Source organism: Myxine glutinosa, chromosome 1 (assembly GCF_964187855.1).
Source record: "Myxine glutinosa chromosome 1, kmMyxGlut1.1, whole genome shotgun sequence".
In the NCBI taxonomy this organism is placed as follows: domain Eukaryota; kingdom Metazoa; phylum Chordata; class Myxini; order Myxiniformes; family Myxinidae; genus Myxine; species Myxine glutinosa.
In genome coordinates, this window is record NC_136261.1 from 319,177,594 (window position 1) to 319,202,891 (window position 25,298).

At 44.5% G+C, this 25,298-nt stretch overlaps 1 protein-coding gene across 7 annotated transcripts in view; it reads left to right on the forward strand.

The window, feature by feature from the left end:
• Positions 1 to 25,298, forward strand: part of LOC137410997 (dipeptidyl peptidase 4) — a 216,354-nt gene that overhangs the window by 150,391 nt on the left and 40,665 nt on the right. For 4 of the 7 annotated variants that reach the window (XM_078769355.1, XM_078769379.1, XM_078769367.1 and 1 more), the window contains exons 10-13: positions 2,330 to 2,427; positions 4,635 to 4,764; positions 14,285 to 14,329; positions 25,008 to 25,103. In XM_078769355.1, the coding sequence (XP_078625481.1) occupies positions 2,330 to 2,427; positions 4,635 to 4,764; positions 14,285 to 14,329; positions 25,008 to 25,103 (369 nt within the window). The remainder of the gene's footprint in view (positions 1 to 2,329; positions 2,428 to 4,634; positions 4,765 to 14,284; positions 14,330 to 25,007; positions 25,104 to 25,298) is intronic. The other 3 variants (XM_068096452.2, XM_068096464.2, XM_068096458.2) reach the window with 1 other exon arrangement.

Consider the following 25,298-nt stretch of genomic DNA (forward strand, 5'->3'; position numbering starts at 1 on the left):
CGGGCGGGTTGGCTCGTGGCCTGGCAGAGCGTGGGCGAAGCGGACGGAGGCTATCTTCACGCCGGAGCTCGGAGCCACGTTGGATGATGGACATGATTACTGACAGATAAGGCCGCACCCCACAGAACACTACACGACGGGACAGTTATTTTATTTATTCATTTTCCTCTGTCTCGTATTTGGAAGTCGGTGTGTTAGATCCCGATTTAGGACAATTATTTATCTTCCGTCGCGTTCCATTGTTCTTGGGTTCTGTCAAATACATAATTATTTTTGTACATTTTACCTCCCGTTTTCGTTGTTACTTTCTCCTCCAGGATCGGAGCTGCAGTCGGTTCGCTATAGGTAAGCGCTTGCCACCTCTTCTTCTTCACTTCTTCCTCTCGTGTTTTATGGCGGAATCCGTGTTTGATCGTCGCCTCCATTAAAATTTTTATTTTAAGTTTAAGTTAGATATTTTTATATTTTAATTCGTGAGAGTTATATATGTGTATGTATATATATATATATATTGTTACGGAACCCAACGTCGGCCTCTTTTCCCCTTATCGAGGAGGGATTAATCCCCTCGTCTATGACTGACCGACATGGTCCCGGGGGTATGACGTCACACCTGGTCGTCGCTGGGTAGGGTATTAGGCCCAACCGTCCTATGACCTAAATACCAGCGCCTCTCGGTACGCGAGGAAATACTCCCGCTCACGGCCGCAGCGTAATAGATTGGTTGCGCCGAGCGAAGCGAACTGCGGCGTGAGCCGTTTATCGAAGGGGCTAAACCCGATTCCTATGCGTCGGCCGAATCGCGCCACGTATACTCAATTTGGAAACCTCTAAAGCGACCGAATGTGAAGAAGAAGACAAAGTAGGAAGAACAGGGATTTATTATTATTTACACACAACTAAAGGAAGAAAAGCAATCAAAGTAATATACAAGGAAATGGAAGAATCAGAAGGACACAGGGCAGTTTCTAGCTTATCTGTGCAGTCTTACTTAAACCCAGGGACAAGACACACAAAACAAACTCACGTACACGAATGGGGAATTTCAGAGTGGATTGGCTGGAGGGAGAGGAAGGTAGGACCACAAGGCTGGAAGGTTTGGCAGGGCGCACAGCAAGCAGGTCCTTTCCGGGCTGGGAGTGAGCAGGGCGGCGGCGGCACACGTATCTCGTCCTTCCTCGACACGCCTCGGGCTCTTTTGTCATCTGCTGCGGTCCTCTCCTCCCTCAAAATCGTCTGACGCATCTCTCTCCCTCAAATCTCTCTTGCGCGATTTTCGCACGCATATATCATACCTCAAGCGCGGGTTTGACACGCCCTCGTCTGTTTCGCTACCGCCCTCCCCCGTGCTCTGTTTCGTGACCTTATATGGCAATGCCACGGGCTTGTCTCCTTATTTGGGCATGGAGCCGAACGGCGCGCCCCTCGTGGCGAGCCACGGGCTTGTCTCCTTATTTGGGCATGGAGCCGAACGGCGCACCGCTCGTGGCGAGCCACGGGCTTGTCTCCTTATTTGGGCATGGGGCCGAACAGCCCCACCCCTCCTGTCCAAACAGAGCATGGACCACATATTCATTATAGCAGCGAACGCCGCTTCCAAAGCCAGGCCAGTTGAGGGGGCGCGCACCCCACGCTTGTTAAGTTGCGTTACCCAGAGAGGGAGAGTTCGGCTGGGAAAGGTAATTATTGAAGGGGAGCTATCCTTATTTGATTCGGTGCAACGCAATGAATTAGTGGACCACAGAGCCTTATACTGACATTTACTAAGGACATAACTACTGAGGGGGAAACTTATGATTGGCTACGTGTGTGCGATGGCCTAACTTAGGACGACCTTTGACCTTTACAATCGGAGGTATTTACAAGGAATATTTACAGCAAATTACACACACAGTTCCCAAATCCTCAACAATATCTATATATATATATATATATATATATATATATATATATATATATATATATATATATATATATATATATATATATATACAGTATATATACGTATATATATATATATATATATATATATATATATATATATATATATATATATATATACATATATATAATATATATATACATATACACACACAGTCATGGTATATATTATTATTATTATTATTATTATTATATAATATAATATTATATAAATATTATTATATTTTTATTTCACGTGAGCATGGGGTGAGGTGTGCACATTTGGAACTATTTATTCAGCAATCCCAAACGTGTTGTGGTTAACCACATTATGGTATGACTTGTATGTGAGGAACTGTGTCCATGTACAGTACCTTTAATGGCATGTTGTACCGTTTCTTCCATTCAGTCAGGAACAAATCTTCCGAAGGTCACCCTATTTGTGGTGAATGTCAGCGATCCAGGCGTACATCAGAAGATCGAGCCACCTGATAATCTCGCAGACAAGTGAGTTCCTCCAGTTGCAGGGATTTTAAAAAGGAAAGGTTTTCCTTCCCATCCCAAACCACCTTCCTTCCTAACCTGAGGAGTCGCACCGCATCGAACTTCTGAAATATTTTTTCTGTTTTCTCGATCTGATGAGCAGCAAGAAACAACTTGTTCACATTATACTTTGCCTGAATTTATTTGAATTTTAAGCTTTCAATTGAATGTTTTTCTTCATGAACCTCGAGTTTCTTTTTATTTGAGAATACTCTTATGCCAATTTCAGTTATGTTGTGACATTGAACAATACATGTATAACATGCAATGCACATGCATGTACATTTGAGTACATTTGACATGTAAATTTGTGTACATTTGTACATTTTGACATGTACATTTGAGTTTTTAATAATATTATATTTTGTGCTGTTCAGAATCCTTTTCATATTTTGTTGTCATATTGATTGATCCAAATTAGGCTCATAATGAAGAAGAAAGAAAAAGAACCACCTTTAGAGGCCATTTTTCCCCACAGAGCAGGGGTTGGCCTTTTTTGGGGCACCGTAGTCCCCTTTTTGAAGCAATGTTTTATGGCCGGATGCCCTTCCTGTCGCCGACCCTGTTAGTCACCTCTTGCGACACACAGGGAATTTCCAGTGAACTAGTACTCAATTTGCCGACCTCAGAAGGATGACAGGCTGAGTCAACCCCCCTGGTGTTAATTCAGCGATCGACCGGGATTTGAACCCAGGATCCTAGGATCCCAAGCCAGCACCCTAACCGCTAGTTTTGTAGACATCAGCATACTTTTCATGTAAATTGCAAGCTAGGACATTGGGAGACGATCTACAATTACTGCATCTCGTAAAGGAGAACCTGGATTTTTTTTTTGTGTGTACAACATCGAGGCTCGTGTACGAGCTAACATAAATCACCAAAAAAAAAATTCAATAAAGGGAGTGGGAGACAAGATTGGGAGAGAGAGGGAAGCACACAAGTACAACAGCAGAGAACAGGGACAACGGAATATCTGTGGGAGGGAGGAGGCTTGGGGGAGGAGGCATGGGAAGGCGGGGGGTGGAGGGGGTGGATTATGAGCATGATGAGCCATCAGTTAATATTGGAATGCCAAAGAAACGAACCTTTTTGCGATTCAGGTTGTTTGAGTAAGATGAGGCTATAAGTAGCCATGTTATTGGCTTACTTTTTTGTTGTAGAAAATTCCCATCACCACACCCTTCACAAACTGATTTGAACCGTATCATGTTATATCACAGAACAGAATGGGCTGGGATAATAGGTGACGTCAGATGAACAGGGGAAGTAGGACAGAAAAGCAGCAGTATGACTTCAATCAAGCTTGATGGCAATGGAGTTGAAAGGAAAAAAATCAAGGAACTGAAGCACAGGGGTATCCTTCTGTCCTCCTCTTAATTTACAAGTGGTCACTGTCTGACATAAATACAGATTTTTATTACGGACCCTCGGCATCAAAAAGCTACAAATCTCGAACAAACAGTTTCAAATGGAGCACCTCACCACCATTAGAGCGTTTAAATTACATCAGATGTGGCAATAAATGTGAATTGTTGCTCCCAACTTGCCTGCTCGATGGCAGAAGACGCCATTTGCATTTTTGCCGTTTCCATCGCTACCCCGTTCAGAATCCCGTACGGGCACGGGCATCTTGTTTATGTCATTAATGACACTTTTGGTAATTATCGGGAGAATTGCAGTAACAGTGGGGCCAGGGAAAGGTGCAGGAGCAAGGGTGAGGTCAGGGACTTGGAGATGTGCCAGAGTAGGATTGGGGTCAAGAAAAAGTATGGGAGCTGGGTCAGTCATGGTGAGTTGTAGAAGTAGGAATGCAGTGACAAGTGTGTCTGTGTGTGCTTCTGCTGTGCTGCATTTGCCAACTGTCCACCCTTGACCATTGTAAAATACCTTTGCCCTCTCATTCTGCCTATGCATGCTTCCTCTATCATGTTGGCGTAATAATATGACACAGGCTATAATTTCCTTTTCCTGCCTCTCCCATTCTTTGAATTTCGTTGTATTCTGGTTTGCCATTGAATTTTCACACTACACTGTACTCTGTCGTTGACATATATTTCCATAAGAATTTAAAAGTACTGCATGATATTTGTTCTGTGATTGTTGTGTGTTACTGATATCGTGGTATATACACCTCTTCCTACTGTAACTCTCATCCTGCATCCACCGACTAGAGACCACTACCTGGCTGCAGTCACTTGGGTGAATGAAACTCGCCTTTGCGTGCAGTGGATGCCAAGACACCAGAATGCGTCTTACCTTGCCTTCTGTGACTTGAGTAACACAATCTGGAGATGTCCAAAGGCATGACATAAACATTCTACCTTGGGAAGTGATTTGGTTTATCCAGTAATACACGACTATTAAAATGACTTATGAATGCTAATGAAGCCTTTCGTGCATGCACTGTGCGTGCATTTTCAGTGACTCTTTTCTGCTCATCCGGGCCTTTTAACCTGCTATTGTTGGGCTAAATTTGTAAGTGAAATGGTCTTTTTAACATAAGTTTCAGCATTTAAACAAAAGTGGCAATTTAAAAATGGATAACTATATAATTGTTGTTCTTGGGTGCAAATGGGACTCCCAAAAATATAGGAAATACGAGAAATATCTGTGGATGTGACTGAGAGGTGTTGTTTTCCTGTTAATACAAGCAAGGGGCCAGATATATATATATATGTATATATATATATATATATATATATATATATATATATATATATATATATATATATATATATATATATATATATATATATATATATATACATATTGTCGTGTCCCTGGGGGTAAGACCCCAAGAGGACGAATGACCAAAACAAGGCGTATACCCAACTTGGCGGTAGTGACACACGCAAGAAGGTTCGAAGTCTTACCTGATTGGGATCACACGCAGGGGTTACCCGAACCCACAAACAAAGAAACAAACCAGGACGAGAAAAGTAAATTTCACAAATAATGAATTTATGAAAGGTAATTGTAACCCAAATAAAATGAATGTGAGGTAAAAACGATTTCCTATTTTGAGACGTCTCCATTCAAACTTGTATACAATCGAGGAGGAAAAGAAAATAAATAATGGCCTTTTGTATAGTGCCAGCACTTATCTCTCTCAACGAGATCATGGAATGAAATGGCGGTTCAAGGTGGCCTGAATCCGCTCGCGCGGGATCCGTTCGCATGGGAACTGCTCCAACAATGGCAAGCAGTCGCTCTCCGCAGCGCCACGTACATGAGGCAATCCGGGTGGCGCTCCTCCTTCACTCCCCACTCGGTACGAAGCGCCAAGAACCCCACAAACTGTCGCCCCCACCTTCTTCTCACGGTAAAACTGGCCACGAAGGCCAACACTGCTCTTTCGCAACACCAGCACACCGAACCAAAACAGCCACAGCCAAGCGACCCGAAGCACAAATGAAACCGTCCGCCACGAAGCCAGAATCAGATGACCGAGACCAAGATGGTGAGACCGCGTTCTTTTCATCCAGCTATCGAATGTTCCACGTTGACGTTGCACTCTGTCCAATCACCGAGCGCTATCCCATCATCCATCACGCCTCCACCAATCACGAAAGCCAGGGCTTGGCCTCCTCACCACGAGTCGTTGGGGGCGGAGTTCAATCTATTTTCGTGAATGTTTGGATTACGTCTGTGGCCGTGAGGCGGGATTTACGTGCTGATCGGATTGGCAAATGTGCTGGGTGTTGGTTAGCCCTGTCGGCGCCGTGAGCGAATGAGTCCGTTTGTTATAGTTGTTGTTTGGCAGGATATTTAATTGTAATAAAGACAAAGGCAAGATCACAGGGGAAATTACACACTGGGAGTTATCCTTAATCCCTACCTAATTAGTATAGCTCCACCCCTCGTATGGAGACACATATATGATCTTATTCGATACAGAGTCCCTACTTAGTTACATTGAGGTGGGTTCTTCTTCTCCACGACACTCAGAGCATGCTAATTTATACGATTCTATCTCGGCCAATGTATTTCATAATTTACCCCCCACAGACGTAACAATGTGTGTGTGTGTGTGTGTGTGTGTGTGTGTGTGTGTGTGTGTGTGTGTGTGTGTGTGTGTGTGTGTGTGTGTGTGTGTAAGCACAGACACACACATGGACCCCTCTCCTTTTAACAATACAGTAATACCCCGGCCTACGTCATTAATTGGTTCCATAAGCCGTGACGTAACTCGGTTTTTGACGTAAACTGGGCGTAATGTCTTTAAAATGCCTTAAAATGAAGACAAACACCGTAAAACTAGAGTAAATAACTGGAGGGGGCTGTGACTTCGCCTTGAATCTTTGCCGCTCCCCGTCGGGAGTCCCTCTGTTGTTTTCTATCGGTCGGGTCTTCTCCTCAAACGGGGTGACCGGCACGGACGTGTCGACCGTGAGCTGGCTTGTGCGCCGAGTGGCTCCGCGGCCCGCTTCACCACGGCGTGCTTTACCCAACGTGTCCGAGCAGTTTCACCGGTGGTCGTGTCGTGTTGTCTGTGACGAATGAACGAGCTCAGGGTTCCGTGAACCCGGCCGCCCCGGGGATCGACGCTCGCCTCCGAGTCGTAGGCGTGCCTCGTCTTTCCTCGAGCGGCCGAAGTTGCTTGCTTCTTTATTTTTGGACGATGCGATATACGCAGAAACGACGACGTACAGGCAGGCATTTGCAAATCCATGCACATGTGCACATGCACACGTCGATCGGTTCTTTACAAGGATATGCATCAACAACAACTTGCTACTCCCTGCACCACAGATGTCAATTTCCAAACAATTTACCTACTCCCTCTACCTAGCTTTAAACTACCCTCCCCGAGTATTCGTGAAAGGGGTCCATCCTCCCCCATCCACTCCTTCGCATCATGCACTCCACACCACTCAATCCACACTACTCACTCCACACACCATTTATTCCCACACACCAAGTATTCTCTCCATTTATCCACTTGCACCCCCATGCAAGTCAATCACTCAACACCATTATACATGTCCTCAATACACCACTCATACACTTTCTCCGGTCATCCCAGACCATTGCCTCATTTCACCAAGTTCAACGATAACCACATTCTCACACACACAACCATTCTCGACCAATGCCTCATTTCACCAAGTTCATTCCAAAGATCCTCATTCAATTCCTCATTTGCGCCTAAAGGTCATCCTCATACTCACACACATAACACACCAAGATACACCAAGAGCGGCTTCAGCTTGAAGTCGCCGGTGCAATTACCCCCAAGCATTAGCGTTAGCCGCTCCTTCGCGACTTTGTAGCCTGGCATGGTCTTCTCCTCCTTCGAGATAAAGGAGATGATGATGTAGGAGTGACGTAAAGTCGCACATAATGACGTTCGCTGAACTGAACTCTAGAAGAGTGGTGTAAAGTCGGATTTGACGTAGGTCGAAATGGCGTAAAACGGGGTATGACTGTATATGCAAAAAATGGAGTATTATATCTATCTTGTGGCACCGGAACCAAACACTATATAATGAATCCAGCTCCCATGTGAATAATAGCTGGCACAAGCTCCATGTACTTTCCCATCGCGAAGATGTCCTTGGCCATAGATTTGGTTACCATTACTTGGTAATGACACACAGCATCAACTTTCCAATTGCAGACTTCCATTAAATAAGGCACCGAGGTTGCCATGTTCACTGGAGGCATTCCCACAAGGTTTAAAGTCCATTCACTGGTAGTGATCCGTCGGAGGTTTGTCTAGCACATGCCCGTCCACTCGGGCCTAGCACCGACCCATATGGTTGGGAGTTTGCAGTACGAGCAACAGCCGTTTTGGTGAGCTGATAAAGTTATCCAAGTCTCATTATGTAGCGGCACAGCCCTTTCTCTCAGGTACTATTTTTCCATAGTAGAGTTGCTTCAAAGAAACTGGGACGTAATGTTTGATGTCAAAGTGCTTGAAATACATGTTGGCTACACCACAGATCCCCAGGAGAGGTGGTGTGAGGAAATGTCAAACACTGGGGGCCTTGGAAATCTCTACAAGGAACTTATTTTGAAGAACTGTAATTCGAATAGATGAATATAAAAGCAAAATTGAAATAATGTGAGCCAGTGACAATTGGCAGTGAACTAGATATCGTGTCTAGCAAAGAGTCCATCCTTACAGATGGGTTAATTTTTCCAGAATTGTGGATGGGTTAATTCCCCCATAATTGGATTATTAACGCACAGGTTGTAAACCTGGTGCGTTATTAACGCACAGGTTGTAAACCTGGTGCGTTATAGCGTTTGCCTGGGAATTTCTGTCTCTCCAAAAGTGAAGCTCCGTTTCTGTCGCTCAGATGTGTAGCCAGTTTCTGTCGCTCAGATGTGTAAACATGACGTCATCAAATCTATATTTAGGCTAACCATGGGCTACCCCTTTGGCTGGTACGCGGCCGCTCGCTAGTACATAATATAGGATATATTTGTTATATGTTATGTTATAGGATATATAGGATATATGTTATATGATATAGGATATATATAGGATAGGTTATAGGATATATATGTTATAGGATAGGAATATAGGACCCAAATGACCCAGAGGACCCAAATGACCCAGAGGACCCAAATGACCCAGAGGACCCAAATGACCCAGAGGACCCAAATGAACCAGAGGACCCAAATGACCCAAATGACCCAAATGACCCAGAGGACCCAAATGACCCAGAGGACCCAAATGACCCAGAGGACCCAAATGACCCAGAGGACCCAAATGACCCAGAGGACCCAAATGACCCAAATGACCCAGAGGACCCAAATGACCCAGAGGACCCAAATGACCCACAGGACCCAAATGACCCAGAGGACCCAGAGGACCCAAATGACCCAGAGGACCCAAATGACCCAGAGGACCCAAATGACCCAGAGGACCCAAATGACCCAGAGGACCCAAATGACCCAGAGGACCCAAATGGCCCAGAGGACCCAGAGGACCCAAATGACCCTGAGGACCCAAATGACCCAGAGGACCCAAATGACCCAGAGGACCCAAATGACCCAGAGGACCCAAATGACCCAGAGGACCCAAATGACCCAGAGGACCCAAAGGACCCAAATGACCCAGGGGACCCAAATGACCCAGAGGACCCAAATGACCCAGAGGACCCAAATGACCCAGAGGACCCAAATTACCCAGAGGACCCAAATGACCCAGAGGACCCAAATGACCCAGAGGACCCAGAGGACCCAAATGACCCAGAGGACCCAAATGACCCAGAGGACCCAAATGACCCAGAGGACCCAAATGACCCAGAGGACCCAAATGACCCAGAGGACCCAAATGACCCAGAGGACCCAAATGACCCAGAGGACCCAAATGACCCAGAGGACCCAAATGACCCAGAGGACCCAAATGACCCAGAGGACCCAAATGACCCAGAGGACCCAAATGACCCAGAGGACCCAAATGACCCAGAGGACCCAAATGACCCAGAGGACCCAAATGACCCAGAGGACCCAAATTACCCAGAGGACCCAAATGACCCAGAGGACCCAAATGACCCAGAGGACCCAAATGACCCAGAGGACCCAAATGACCCAGAGGACCCAAATGACCCAGAGGACCCAAATGACCCAGAGGACCCAAATGACCCAGAGGACCCAAATGACCCAGATGACCCAGAGGACCCAAATGACCCAGAGGACCCAAATGACCCAGAGGACCCAAATGACCCAGAGGACCCAAATGACCCAGAGGACCCAAATGACCCAGAGGACCCAAATGACCCAGAGGACCCAAATGACCCAGAGGACCCAAATGACCCAGAGGACCCAAATGACCCAGAGGACCCAAATGACCCAGAGGACCCAAATGACCCAGAGGACCCAAATGACCCAGAGGACCCAAATGACCCAGAGGACCCAAATGACCCAGAGGACCCAAATGACCCAGAGGACCCAAATGACCCAGAGGACCCAAATGACCCAGAGGACCCAAATGACCCAGAGGACCCAAATGACCCAGAGGACCCAAATGACCCAGAGGACCCAAATGACCCAGAGGACCCAAATGACCCAGAGGACCCAAATGACCCAGAGGACCCAAATGACCCAGAGGACCCAAATGACCCAGAGGACCCAAATGACCCAGAGGACCCAAATGACCCAGAGGACCCAAATGACCCAGAGGACCCAAATGACCCAGAGGACCCAAATGACCCAGAGGACCCAAATGACCCAGAGGACCCAAATGACCCAGAGGACCCAAATGACCCAGAGGACCCAGAGGACCCAAATGACCCAAATGACCCAAATGACCCAGAGGACCCAAATGACCCAGAGGACCCAAATGACCCAGAGGACCCAAATGACCCAGAGGACCCAAATGACCCAGAGGACCCAAATGACCCAGAGGACCCAAATGACCCAGAGGACCCAAAGGACCCAAATGACCCAGAGGACCCAAATGACCCAGAGGACCCAAATGACCCAGAGGACCCAAATGACCCAAATGACCCAGAGGACCCAAATGACCCAGAGGACCCAAATGACCCAGAGGACCCAAATGACCCAAATGACCCAGAGGACCCAAATGACCCAGAGGACCCAAATTCTATGTATGTTTCTATGATGATGTATGTTTTGGTGAAAGTACATAATGTGAATACTAGTAGCAATTTTACAAAAACCATGGCATAATTTCAAATCTTGACCCGAGATGATAATTATGCTACATCATAATTTCCATGTGCCAACCTGGGCGGAATCCAAGTGGATTCACTTGTTTTAGTATTACTTGTAATCTTTGATTCAGGACTGATGTATTTTAGTTTGGCTTATGCCTTCAGCATAAAGATTACTGGGTGCGTTTTTATGCCATACATATTTACATAGAGAGAATTGGCATCATCCAGGCCACCCTGAACACAGGGACTGAACTTTATTTTACCACCTAAAACCTTCCCATGCACACCCTGAGTATAACCACCAGTTTTCAACTCATTCCTTTCTTTGGTTCAGGAGTGCATACAGGTCAAACAAACACACAAACAGGCACTACTGGAATGAGTGTTGTGTTATGATCGATTAATTATGTTTTTATTATTAATTAATTAATTGCTAATTAATTAATTAATTATTAATTATATAACAAATTATTATTATGATCGATTGTCAAAAAGCTGTTGAACTACTGCACGACCGTCACGAGAATGCCAGTGTATATTCATTCTGAACTAGAAGGGCAATCATGGCCAAAAATCTCGAGCACATACTCAGTCAGGCTGAACAGTTTAATGACGTTTTGTATCCCACTGATAGGCCGGATCTGCATCACGACATTCACCAAAATCTAATCGGCTTGATCTTGTCATCTACCCAACTCATCCACCAAGTTTTGTTATAACCAGTCCACAACTTTTTGAGAAATCGTGCGATATATCGTTGTTAGCCCCATCCATCAATGGTGAAGAATCTCTTTTTATATTCTCATATCCAGATACGGATCTTCACAAAATCGAATTGGTCTTTGTCACACGCCCAAATTGTCCACCAGATTTCGTCCGAATCCGTCCACAAATTTTTGAGATATGCTGCTCACACAGGCAGGGGTGAAAAAAAAAACCTTTGTCCACCTTCGGTGGTGGACATAACAAGCAGGAGGCCCGACAACAGCGTTCTCCATAAAAGCCGGTGGTTTGCATACACATAGTGCACGGCAAACTGCTTGCTGTTTTTGCTGAGTTGATAAAGGAAAAAAGAAAAGAAAAGGTGATTGAAAAATAACGTTGGTATAGAAAAAGAAATTGCAAAATTTGGTGCGTTTGTTTTTCGGTTTTTTTTTTTCCTAAATTTTCATCTCCATTAAGTTTTGTGTGATCTATCAAACTGATCATTGGAATCATGTCAGCTTAAAATGGAGATTTCCCACTTGGTTGTGGTGCAGTGCGACGTGGTTCTTTGCTGGTAATTTCTTATTTTGCTGATGCGTACTCATTCCGTGTTCCGATTGGCAGTGAGATGAGGTGAGCCAAACAAATAACTTTAGTGCCATCTTTCCTGGTAAATAAATAAATAAAAACTCATATAACAAGATAGAATCACGTCAATGCTGAAATCGGATTGGAAGGTAGGCTAACAATTAAAAGTCCACCAGTACCATTTATCTAACTCCAAAAGACTATACATTTTATTATTGATTATTACTTGCAAAATCGAAGATCGGTTGGTTGCGTTTGTGGTTCTGTCTGTCTGTCTGTTTGTCTGTTTGTTTGTCACCGGCCTAGAGGTCACAATTTTCAACCGATCTTCACGAAACTTCACCAAATGGTAGAGTTGGTCAAAAGCAAGAAGCCTATTGTTTTTGGTGTCAAAAGGTCAAAAGGTCAACATAGGCCAAAGGTCACCAACTTTGCTAAATTCCTCAATTTTCATCCAATTGACTTGAAATTTGAAGAGGACTTGCATATCTGGTCACTGAATTCAACCACAAATTATATTTTAGGTAAACATAGGCCAAAAGGTCAAGATAGGCCGAATTTCTAAAATCACCAATTTTCATTTGATTGACTTGAAATTCTAAGAGGAGTTACATGTATGGTCACTGGATTGAACCACCAACTATTTTTGAGGTCAACATAGGCCAAGTTTTTTAAATCCTCAATTTTCATCTGATTGACTTGATAATTGAACAGCATTTGCACATTTAGTCACTAAATAGGGAAACTAACTATTTTTGAGGTCAAAAGGTCAACTCGAGGTCAACCTTCCAAAATCGCATTTTTCATCTGAAAAATCGTCACTTTTCTTCCTATTGACCCAAGCTTTGATCAAGATTGTCAATTTTAATCTTGATGAAATGATCAATTTGCTGTCAATGGAATTTATTTTTTTTCGGGGTGGGGGGTGGATTTTGCAAGTATCATGCTCCGCATGACGTCTTCTTGTTTATTTTATTGATATTTTATTTATTTATATTTATTTATTTATTTATTACTCTGAAAGACGATACAAGCCAATAGCTGTGAACTTTGTCCATAATGCATTATTATGATAAAGAAAACTGCAAATGTTTATGAAATACTCCATTTTGAATCTATTTGTAACAACTAAGTTTGTTGACCTTTTCATAATACAATAAATATTTAATTGCACATTAATTTTTTTTTCTAACAACTTTATGAATCCGCGTCTATCTGTAACAGATTTGCATTTCTGCTACTACAAGTATTTTCTTTTTGTATATTTTATCATCTTGTAGCAAAAGACTTTGTTGAAACCCCCTCTCACACTCTCCGATACCCCCTCCATCCACCAAATAAAACCTGTTTTGTTCCTTCCTACTTCTGCTGGATTATGAACACATGCACTTGGTTCTTTACCAATGTGCATATATCTTTCAAAAACTGGAAAACATTGCAACATACCAGCTATAAAAGCCACCATTGAGAGTAATATCTGTTGATGAAATGATCGTTTGGAGATTTTAAAACTGTTTTCCCTCAAAAGTTTGAGGTCCTCGAGGAGCCTCCATCTTTGCATATACAAAGGATGTTGCACCAGTTACATGATGATAGCTCGACTTTTGTAAGTTGACTTTTTGAATGCAGTAGGCCATTGTATTCTGCTACCCGAGTCAAATTATAAAATTTTATGACCTAATCCTAGTCTATAGAGCATTGCATCGGCGGCATGTGTCTCAATAATATTGAGATATGATAGAACCATCATAACAAATTTGTCATTTAATCCAAATGCAATAAGCATTCACTGAATATGTAGATGGACTTTCAATGGATATACTAATGTTGTGCAATATATTTTATAAAAGTCATCCATCCCTAAAGGTGCTAATAGGAATTATTTGTTTTTGCAGGACTACCAGACTATTGAGATGAGTAAAACTGGATGGATTGGCTTGGTGAGTATGTGTACCAAAGGCTTCTGTGAAAGTAATATTGATGTAAACCTTTTTGGGTAATTTTAATTTATTTTTGCATTTTGTCATATTCATGAAAACATGTGCCTTATTCTATCTATGCTGTAGACAGCGTGTTACTCGAGAGATTTCTGTACAATATGCCATAAAAACAATCTAGGTAACGGGCGGCTTGACCTTAGTACCGCAACATCGCATTTAAAAAGATGGCTTTTTCATTTTTAGAGAAAAATAGCATGATAAAGATGATGGTGCATCAGAACTGACAGCAGGGCAATGGATTACACTATCACGGGATACAAACACAAAACAGACAGATACGGCTCCTTTTATAATATAGATTACCGATAACTGAATTGTGTCACAGCCTATTGTGGCATGCAGATATATCATGGAACTTTAGGCCTATGTCTACTTCACAAGGACTGTCCATATGATGAAGCTATTTTGTGAACAATGGAATAAACAAATACTTCCTAAGGTGCCAGCTACATAATTTTCTATAAACTGCAACCAAGCCCCAAAATTTAATAATCATCATCATCATCATTATGTGCTACGTTGGCATCTATCATCAGAGGGGGAGGGCATGCCCCCCTCTTTTTAGAGGAGGGGGGCAGTGTATTGATTGCCACCTCCACTTTTTTGTTCGAAATATCCTACTAGCACAAATATGTAATATCGTGTACCATGTGTAACACCATGTGTTCAAATATTAACTGCACTAGCGGCCTAAGCATTGCTTGAAAATTTGTGTTTTAACTGCTGGTTATGTATATATATATATATCTGTGAGAAATAGTAGAAACTCCACAGTACGAACAGGACGTCTCATTTGTATTAAATAAATAATCGGGAGATTAAATAAGACGCGGACGTAGCTTCAGGACGGTCGATCTTTAATTATTGACAAGCTTTCGACCAACAAAGGTCTTCTTCTTCTTAGTCTACAGAAACAACAGGCATGTATATCAGACAAGTATGTATAGTGAAATGTGTATAAGATGTGTGATATGTGTAGAAGATGCATACAAAAAGAAGAGCCACGCTAAAGCTCACTCATCGTGCCCAAGTTCAGCGGAAGTGAAGCGCAGCTTACAGTTACCGTTCATGTTAGTTTGTGCACATGCATATACAAATATATATAAATATATACATACATAAACACACAAGCATATATTCATATACCATTTATATTTATATAAGTATGAATACACTACCTACATTTGTAAATGACATATAAAGGTAGAATGAATGAATGAGTGAATGAATGGGTTACAGTTAATGATTTGATTGGGTTGATGTTGATCAAATCATTACGGGATACAAATCAATCACAATCAGATGTTGTTGATCAACATCTTTGCATATACAAACGGTTGCTCGAGTGAGATGTGCATGGAAGAAGTTTCGGGAATTGAGTGGCGTGCTGATGATGAGGGGAGTGTCGTTGAAGCTGAAGGGAAAGGTGTATGCTGCATGTGTGAGAAGTGTTATGATTTATGGGAGCGAGACATGGGTAATGAACGTAGAGCAGCAACGAAGGTTGGAAAGGGTGGAAATGCGAATGGTTCGACGGATGTGCGGAGTATCGTTGAGAGAGAGGAAGACAAATGATGAATTGCGAAAGATGATGGGAATAGAGCCTGTGATTGATGCTGTGAAGAGGAACAGGTTGAGATGGTTTGGTCATGTTTTGAGGAAGGATGAAAGTGACTGGTTGAGAAGAGTGATGGAAATGAATGTAGAAGGAAGTAGAAGACGGGGAAGACCGAGAAAGACTTGGCTAAAGATGGTGGAAGAAGAAATGCGGGCAAGGGGGTTAACAAGGAGAGATGCAGAAAATAGGGCAAAATGGAGAAGATTGTCATGGGGACCGCAAGGCTAACCCCCGCTCTAGCAGGGAAAATGGCCTTTTAAAATGCATGTTGTTGTTGTTGTTTATGTATATATATATATATATATATATATATATATATATATATATATATATATATATATATATATATATTGTTGCGGTTTTGAGAACCCACACGGGTAACATCATTAAAGGTTAAAGGTTGCACCCCATAGGTAGGCCACATGCAACACGTAGGTAACCTTAGGACGTTAGTTATTTCATCGTATGTGTTTAGGATAAGGCCATTCCCAATAGTTGCATCTGCGTTGTGTAAAACAAATAAGAGTAGGCCCCGTTCGTCCATTTTTGCAGCCTCCCTCCAACCGACGCCATTGAGCGCTATCCTGTCTGCACCCCATTGCCCCTCGCAGTTTGTTACGTTTTGCTTGCCAGCAGCATTTGCTGCTCTTGCTCGCTCAAACCAGCCCAAAGGCCACGAGGTAAGGCCCGAAAAGGGGGGCGGAGCGCAAGGGTGGGGGAGTGGCCACGTCAAGCAGCCGTCAAAGGCGGAGCCGGTAAGCCCTCACCAGCCAATCAGGGCCTGAGTGAGATCGCCTGACAGGGTGTGGCTGGACATTCCAGAGGCGAATGGCTGGGCGTGGCAATATAACCCTTCGCGCGAGGCCCCCACCTCAGTTATGAGGCAAGCGCTTGATCAGAGTTGAGTTATGAGGAGAACGTGCGCTCTGTTGAACAAGTTATGAGCTGGGGTCCTCAGTTGAGTGAGCTACGAGTCTTGATCGGAGTTGAGTGATGAGGAGAGAGCTCGAGTTGAGTTGAGTTGAGGCTTGGTTCGTGTGCAGAGTTACGAGAGGGAGAGACGTGCGGTGACGAGCCTAGAAAGGATTGATTGCGCTTTACAAAGGGCTGGCGCGCGGCACGCATTGCAGAGGACTGCAGCGGGGAGAAGGTGCAGAAGGACGTTGGTGAAAGGTGCTTGGTAACACCATTGGGGATGTGGCGCATCGCTCATAGCAATACCGGGAGCGCGTATACAGGCACCGGTACAAGTATTACATATGCTATATAATCGCCACTTACCGATCCCCCGATATATACTTGTCCGCTCCACGCCAACGCCACGCGGAGAGCTGCCTGCCGTCTTCCACCATCTGCACGGTACGAGTCGGGGACCGGACGAGCTGTGGACCCTTGGACCCTCAACCCGACCATCTACAAACCTTGTGTGAGTGAGTCTGAGAGTGAGTCTGAGTGTGAACGGGCCCGTGTCCAGGGAATAAGTAAGACTGTATAAGGCTGCCCTGTGTATCTGCTTCTTCCTCTTCCCTGTACATTCTCTTCTTTTCCTTCCTCTTCTTATTTGTCAAAGTGTGTACTTCTCTTCCTTCCCATACCATTGTAATAAATTGCCTGTTCTTCCTGTTTTCCTCTCAATTCGACCGTATCAGTCTTTTCCTCAATTGGGTAAGCGTGGCACGATTAGGAACCGCTCAAATCGGGTTTAGTACCTGTTAACGGCCCGAATCGCGGCTCGCTTCGCTCGGCGTGTCCACTAACGCCATGGTTCAGGTGGGGTTATTTCCTTGCTTCACGGTCGGTGTTAGTACTTAGGTAATAGGACTAATTCGAACAACAACCCTATTTAACACCGACCGGAAGGAACGTGATAGCCTCGGGATCGCGTCGGCCAGTAAAAGGACAAGGGGATTAATCCCCCCTTGATAAGGGGAAGGCCGACGTTTAGAGATCCGCAACAATTGGTGTCGGGGAGTGGGATTTGGACCCGAAGTGCACCTAACACACTCCAAATTACGAGCGGCCGAAATTGTACTAACATCCAAATTAAATCGTGCCATGGATAGCCAAGGCGGTCGAATGCCGGTGGGGATAGATGAGGAGGAGTTAGAATTAACCGAGGACCCCCGGGAAGAAGTGGGACAATTGGGAGGAATGGAAGAGGAAATTGAAGAGGGTGCAGCAGTAGGGGTTGCAGGCGAACAAAATGGCGGCGCGTCGCACATGGCGACGAGTGCCGCGCCCGCTGCGCAATGGGGGGGGATGGATGTGCAGGCCCTCAATGCGCAGCTACAGGCAGCCATGCAAATGGAGATGGAAAAGAACAGTGAGCGATTGGAAAACAGAATGGGGGAGCAATTGGGAAATCAAATTGGGGGATTAGATAGAAAAATTGGAGGATTGAGTCAGGAGATGGGAGAAATGAGGGCCGATAGTAAGTGAATGGAAAACAGAATGGGGGAGCAATTGGGAAATCAAATTGGGGGATTAGAAAGCAAATTGGGGGGCCAATTGAAGGACGTAGGTGGCCAAATGGGAGAAGTGAACGAGGGGTTAACGGGGTTGGAAAACAGGATGGCCACCCGAGAAAATCAAAGGAAAGGAATGAAGGACCGTTTAACGGGGTTTGGAACCAGAATAGGGGGCCAAATAAATACAATGGGGAAGGACATAGATCGCAGGTCGAGCGGGAAAGGCACAGTGGTACGCGACAAGGTAACGCGATTTGAGAAGCGCGGGGAAGGCGAGGTGGAGCAAAGCGCAGTTACGTGGACTGGTATAGAAATCACGACACGGGGTATGGAAAAGCCGACGACCGCCGAAGTAGAAGAGAAGATTTTATTAGCGCCAGCGGTCGTCGAGGAAAAAGAAATTGAAATAATCTTAGTTGAAATTGGGGTTCAGGAGACGGCAGGTATAGGGGAATTATCGAAGAAAGAAATGGAATTTGCACAAAGTCCGTGTTCGCATCATGATGCCGTACTTCCTAACCAAAATGAAAGTTTGCAGCTGCGTGAGGAGAGGAGGATCCCGAAGGTAAGCAGGGCTGTATATGGCGCGAAAAGTTTGGCGCGAAAGGATTTTTCGCGCGCTTGGGATCCCGACGTCACCCGGGCGCTTGTGGAAGGTCCGTGGTGCGCTGTATGAAAGGAAATGGCGCGCGAGTGAGGGAAAGGTGTGCGCCGAAGCGTGAGTGTGATACATAGCGTGAAGGGGAGGGTGAGTGCGACAGAGTGTGGGATGGATGAAGAGAGTGTGCAAGGATGCACACCAGAGCGTTTCCGAGAGAGTGTGCGAGGATGCACACCAGAGATGAATGGAGAGAGTGTGCGAGGATGCACACCAGAGATGGATGGAGAGAGTGTGCGGGGATGCACACCGGAGTGAGTGGGTGTATGCAGGAGTGCACACCCCTGGTAGTTACAGGGGACGTAACGGAGAAGTGTGCGCAAGAATGTGCGTGAAATGAGTGTGCAAGAGAGCGTGCGGTGGCAGAGTTAACGGAGTGTATGGGATGTGCGAGTGAGAAAAGGGTCGCATATGGATGTGAGAATGCGACCCAAGCATCGACGCAGACCGGGGCAGCGTTTAGGCCGACGGATAGCCGACGCGAGTCCTCGGTGGCGCGGGGTGCTTTGTGTGCTGTGGGAGCCGGCGGGGATCGTTGCCGTGGTGCTCTCACAAGGAGCGCCGTGCATGATTCGTGCCGGGCCCCGCCCTGTATGGTCGGTGCCGCGTCATAAAGGCGATCAGCACGGTTTGAGGGGAGGTCGGCGAGGTCGGACCTTCGCCCCATGGCGGGGGCGGTGCTCCGGACGGGGGAGGTTGGGTCATCGAGCCGGAGACCGGAAGGCTCTGCGCTGAGATGGCACCTGGAACCTCGGTCCGAGTATGCCTCCTCCCCCAAATCGAAAATGCCGGACGGACCCAACCAACAGGAGATTGACCATCCGCATGCATTGCTCGGCTTTGCGAAGCCGAGCAGTAAAAACGTATTCCCGCACGAGAGGCTCATAGTTCAGAGGACTGGCATAGTAATAGCAGTGATGATGGCGAATGGTAGTTTACCATTCACTACTTGGGGGCGAAGGAGCAGTAGTTTATGGGGTTTGGCAGTGTGAACTAGCTGGGGTGGGCTAGGATAATTGTTAGGGACTTAGAAGTGACTTTAGGAGACTTGAGATTTAAGTAGAGACATTGTACAAGTAGTGGGGACGTAGTCAGATTAGGTGGATGATAATGAAGAGGGATGTGCTTAGTATAAGGGAAGACAGGGAAAGCACTAGTATTAGAGGGAAGCAGCTAGCTAGATGATGCTTTGTGTGTGAGTATGAGGATGCGCTTTAGGTGCAAATGAGGAATTGGGTGAGAGTCTTGGTGGTGAGAGTGAGCAAATGAGGCAATGGTCGAGAATGGTGTGTGTGTGTGTGTGTGTGTGTGTGTGTGTGTGTGTGTGTGTGTGTGTGTGTGTGTGTGTGTGTGTGTGTGTGTGAGAGAGAGAGAGAGAGACAGACAGACAGACAGACAGACAGACAGACAGACAGACAGAAAGAAAAAAAAAAAAAGTATTGTGGACAAGTGTAAGTGTATTGAGTGATTGGCTTGCATGGGGTGCAAGTGAGAATAATGAGTGTGTGGAATAAATGGTGTGTGGAATAAATGGTGTGGAGTGGATGAGGGAAGATGGACACCTTCACGAGTACCCGGGGTGGGTAGTTTAAAGTTAGGTAGAGGGAGTAGGTAAATTTGTTGGATATTGACATCTGTGGTGCGAGTAGTAGCAAGTTGTTGCTTTGGAGGGTGCATGAGACTGTGGAATGGCTGGGCATGTGGCTTAATTGGTAGGTATGGTTATTGGGGCACTCTGCCACTGGTAGTCTGTCGGCCAGGTGAGGCCGCAGGTAGGCTCTGGGAGCCAGTTAGGATCAGTGTAATGTTCAGCGGGGCCCGAGGATCCTAAGAGAGGACCCGGGTAGCCCAATGCCAGAGGGGGCATTAGTGGGGTGAGAGAGCCAGGGGGTCTTCCCCAGGTTAGGGTAGTCGAAGGAGCTAGGCAAGCTCAGGTGGTGACTTCAGTGGCGGAGGTGCGCAGGTAGGTAGACCTGCTGGTAGAGCCACACGACCCAGCCCCGAAATTGTGTGAGGGCACAGATAGAAAAATTGGGGGAGTGAGACCCCAAATTGGAAGAGCACCACAGGATGGTCAATGGGAATTGGTTTTTAGAACCACATAGTGTAAAGATGGCCAATTGGATTGGCAGGGCAAGACCCCGGGTAGAGTAACTGTGTTAATGTCAAGTAGAAGGATAGCTAGGATCAAAATCTCTTTGCACCATCCACATCCACTCACCGAGGTGACAGGACTCCACACCAGATTTTGCAGATGATTTGGAATGAAAGATGCATCATGACGTGGGTGAGACATTGTGTGTGATTCCATCCCTTCCTTCTTGGGAGGGATTGGGTGACAAATTTGGTTTAGGGGAGATATGGGAGACGAGACGGTAGAGACGAATTTGTAAATTGTGTAAATACGGGGAAGGGCAAGGGTAGAGTAGGTGACATGGGGGGTGACGTACGAGTAGGGACGAGCTTTCTCCGCTCGCTCTCCCGCGCCCCTCATGTTGCATTACCTTGTTTTGACGTGTACCCTTGCGCCCTTTCCCCCGCTAACCTCTGCTTTGTCTTCCTCCCCCCTCATGGACCCATGGTCTTTTGTTGAGGGGAGTGTGCAGGTGTCCTGAGCCGTGCGGCCTCACTCTGCGCTGGACCCTGCTGCCTGCACCGGTACACCATATGGACCACACGTTCTGTGGCCTGGCACCTTTGCTGGAGCAGACCATTGCTGCCAGCATTATCTTGCCTTGCGGACCACTGTCCTTAAGTGGCGCACATGCCAAGCAGTTGGACCACCTACGCTGGCCCTGCAGGCCAAAATAAAAAGCGGACACGGTTTGTGGCCTTTTTTATTAATTATCTTCGGTGTGCCCGGACAAGAAGACATCAAGTCTAACGATGGCACACCGAAGAACATGAAGCGAGAAGATCCATCGGCCCAACAGTCAAGCACAAGGCGTCACCCAGGATTTTGAAATGTGATTGTGCATTTGTGGTGATGGTGCTTTTTGTGCATTTTTTTTTTTTTTTTGGTACAGATGGGTGTATGGTGTATTGGTGCAGTGCATTGCAATTGGTGTTTCCTCTTCTCAAACATCCTTCTTTCTCCCACAAAAGACAGGTCCTGGGTTCTAGTATTGTAAATAATTAGTGTCTTGTAAATAACATGCTCCCCACCGGCTTTATGTGTAGTTTGCGAATAATTCCGTAATTCGGTTAATTGTGGGCGTGAGTCAGTTAGATAGTACACAACGCAGCAGGTGGGACATATCTTGTGTTTAAAACTGTCGCACTCAGGGTAGTAGGTTAAAAGTAGAGGGAAACTACACCTAAGTGTCACACTAATTGTTAAAGAGTAGTCCTGACCTAGGTATCGAAGCCGGCCGTCCTCACTGGTATGTGGTTAGGCTCGGGACAAGTATGTATAGTGATATGTGTATAAGATGTGTGATATGTGTAGAAGATGCATACAAAAAGAAGAGCCACGCTAAAGCTCACTCATCGTCCCCAAGTTCAGCGGAAGTGAAGCGCAGCTTACAGTTACCGTTCACGTTAGTTTGTGCATGTGCATATACAAATACATATATACATACAAGTCATACATACATAAACACACAAGCATATATTCATATACCATTTATATAAGTATGAATACACTACCTACATTTGTAAATGACATATAAAGGTAGAATGAATGAATGAGTGAATGAGTGAATGAATAGGTTACAGTTAATGATTTGATTGGGTTGATGTTGATCAAATCATTACGGGATACAAATCGATCACAATCAGATGTTGTTGATCAACATCAACCCAATCAAATCATTATCCGTAACCCATTCGTTCACTCATTCATTCATTCTACCTTTATATGTCATTTACAAATGTAGGTAGTGTATTCATACTTATATAAATGGTATATGAATATATGCTTGTGTGTTTATGTATGTATGTGTATATATATATATATATATATATATATATATATATATATATATTTGAATATGCATGTGCACAAACTGTAACGTGAGCGGTAACTGTAAGCTGCGCTTCACTTCCGCTGAACTTGGGGATGGTGAGTGAGCTTTAGAGTGGCTCTTCTTTTTGTATGCATCTTCTACACATATCACACATCTTATATACATTTCACTATACATACTTGTCTGATATACATGCCTGTTGTTTCTGTAGACTAAGAAGAAGACCTTTGTTGGTCGAAAGCTTGTCGAGAATTAAAGATTGACCGTCCTGAAGCTACGTCCGCGTCTTATTTAATCTCCCGATTTTATGTGTGTGTGTGTGTGTGTGTGTGTGTGTGTGTGTGTGTGTGTGTGTGTGTGTGTGTGTGTGTGTGTGTGTGTGTGTGTGCGTGCGTATACCTCACTGGCTGCTCCTGTCGGGAGTGGGTCTTATAGTTATTATAAATAACTGGAATTATATGACCCGTCGCTTCACTGACTGTAATACCTATCTGTAGATAGATTTACGTATGCACATGAGAGGAATTTTTGAGGTCTCGTGCGTTTTCCACTCCGTGAAACAGCATGTCACATCAGTCCATCACCGTCACATATTGAGAATACAGTGCAGAGGGGAAGTGGGAAATTCTGCCATTTTTGCTTACTAATAAATATATTGTTTAGTGCTTTGACCAAAAGGTTTTCAGAGAAAAATAAATAATTATAATAATTTTTATTTTTCTTAAAAAAAAAAAACTTTCTACCTTTAAAAACCATGTGAATACGTTATTGAAATATAAGCTGCTTTTTTGTTCATATCCTTTTCTCACCTGTGTTGCAATTTGAGCGTCCTTCTTTGTGATGCTTTAAATGGCGATGCATAATCAGAAATACTGTTTGTTAGGTGATTATATTACTGTGATATAAATAAAATGGAAATGTTGAAAGATAAAGTATTGAATATAGCATTATTAACAATATTTATTGAATATATGAGAACCGGGATTGAATGAGACTCACCATTATTATAAATGTAGAAGATGGAGAAAGGGTTTTTGTTTTTAATATAAATCGAAACCGGCCCATCTCTCCTCACCTTCCTCAACTATATCAACTATAACATTGATTTCCTAGCATCTGATTGATAAAAAAGATGGCGATCACAATTAATGGCGAGCATACGTATGGCGTACACATGTTGCAACAAATATATAAACTATAAATAGTTGAATGAATGAATAATGAATGATCGTTTTAAGGCCATTTTCCCCGCTAGAGCAGGGGGTAGCCTTGACGGGCCCAAGACAATCATGGTTCCCTGTTTGAGGCAACGTTTTTATGGCCGGATGCCCTTCCTGGCACCAACCCTTAGTCGCCTCTTACTATGCGCTGGGATACGGTGTACCTATTCTAAACCGGGGTACACACCGGGATCATTCATCCCAGCAAGCTGGTACTCAATTTGCCGACCTCGGAAGGATGACAGGCTGAGTCAACCCCCCTGGTGTTAATTTAGCGATCGACCGGGATTCGAACCCAGGATCCTAGGATCCCAAGCCGGCACCCTAACCGCTAAGTCAACACCAGGCAACACCAAACTATAAATAGTTGCAAATATATAAATATAAATATATATGTATATATATATATAAATATATAAATAGTTGCAAATAAAACAAAAATGTAATGTATATGTTGCAACAAATAGACCAACAGCCCTTATAGGACAATTGTTGATGGACGGACAGACATATGCATGCTGGGACTGAGCTCTCTTTATATTGTATGTTGTTGATTTATATTTCCTTATATTTCTCTTTGGGAATACTGTATTAGATATAGAAAGTTGCTAGTGTATTATGAAAAGCACAAAAAGTTTGAATCCGCTGCTTCTTCTTTGTTTGTTTGTTTTTATTATTTAAACCAGTATGGTCCTTCCAAGCCGTTCTTTGGCCAAGACAAAACGGAATACTATCGAGTACTGCCAAGCAAACAAGGCTACAACCATGTTCATCGGATCAAGGTCGGATCAAATGCTAAACTGGAAATGATGCCCGTTTTGTCAAATAATACATTTCACATTGCATGGAGTTTTGAAATTTCATCTAACTCTCCAAACTGTGCCTTTAATTTGAGTTAAAATGCTCAAAATTGCATGTTTGGACATCTGTCTGCAAATGTTAAAATTGCCTTAGTTGGGGAGTGGGTCCAGGGAGCC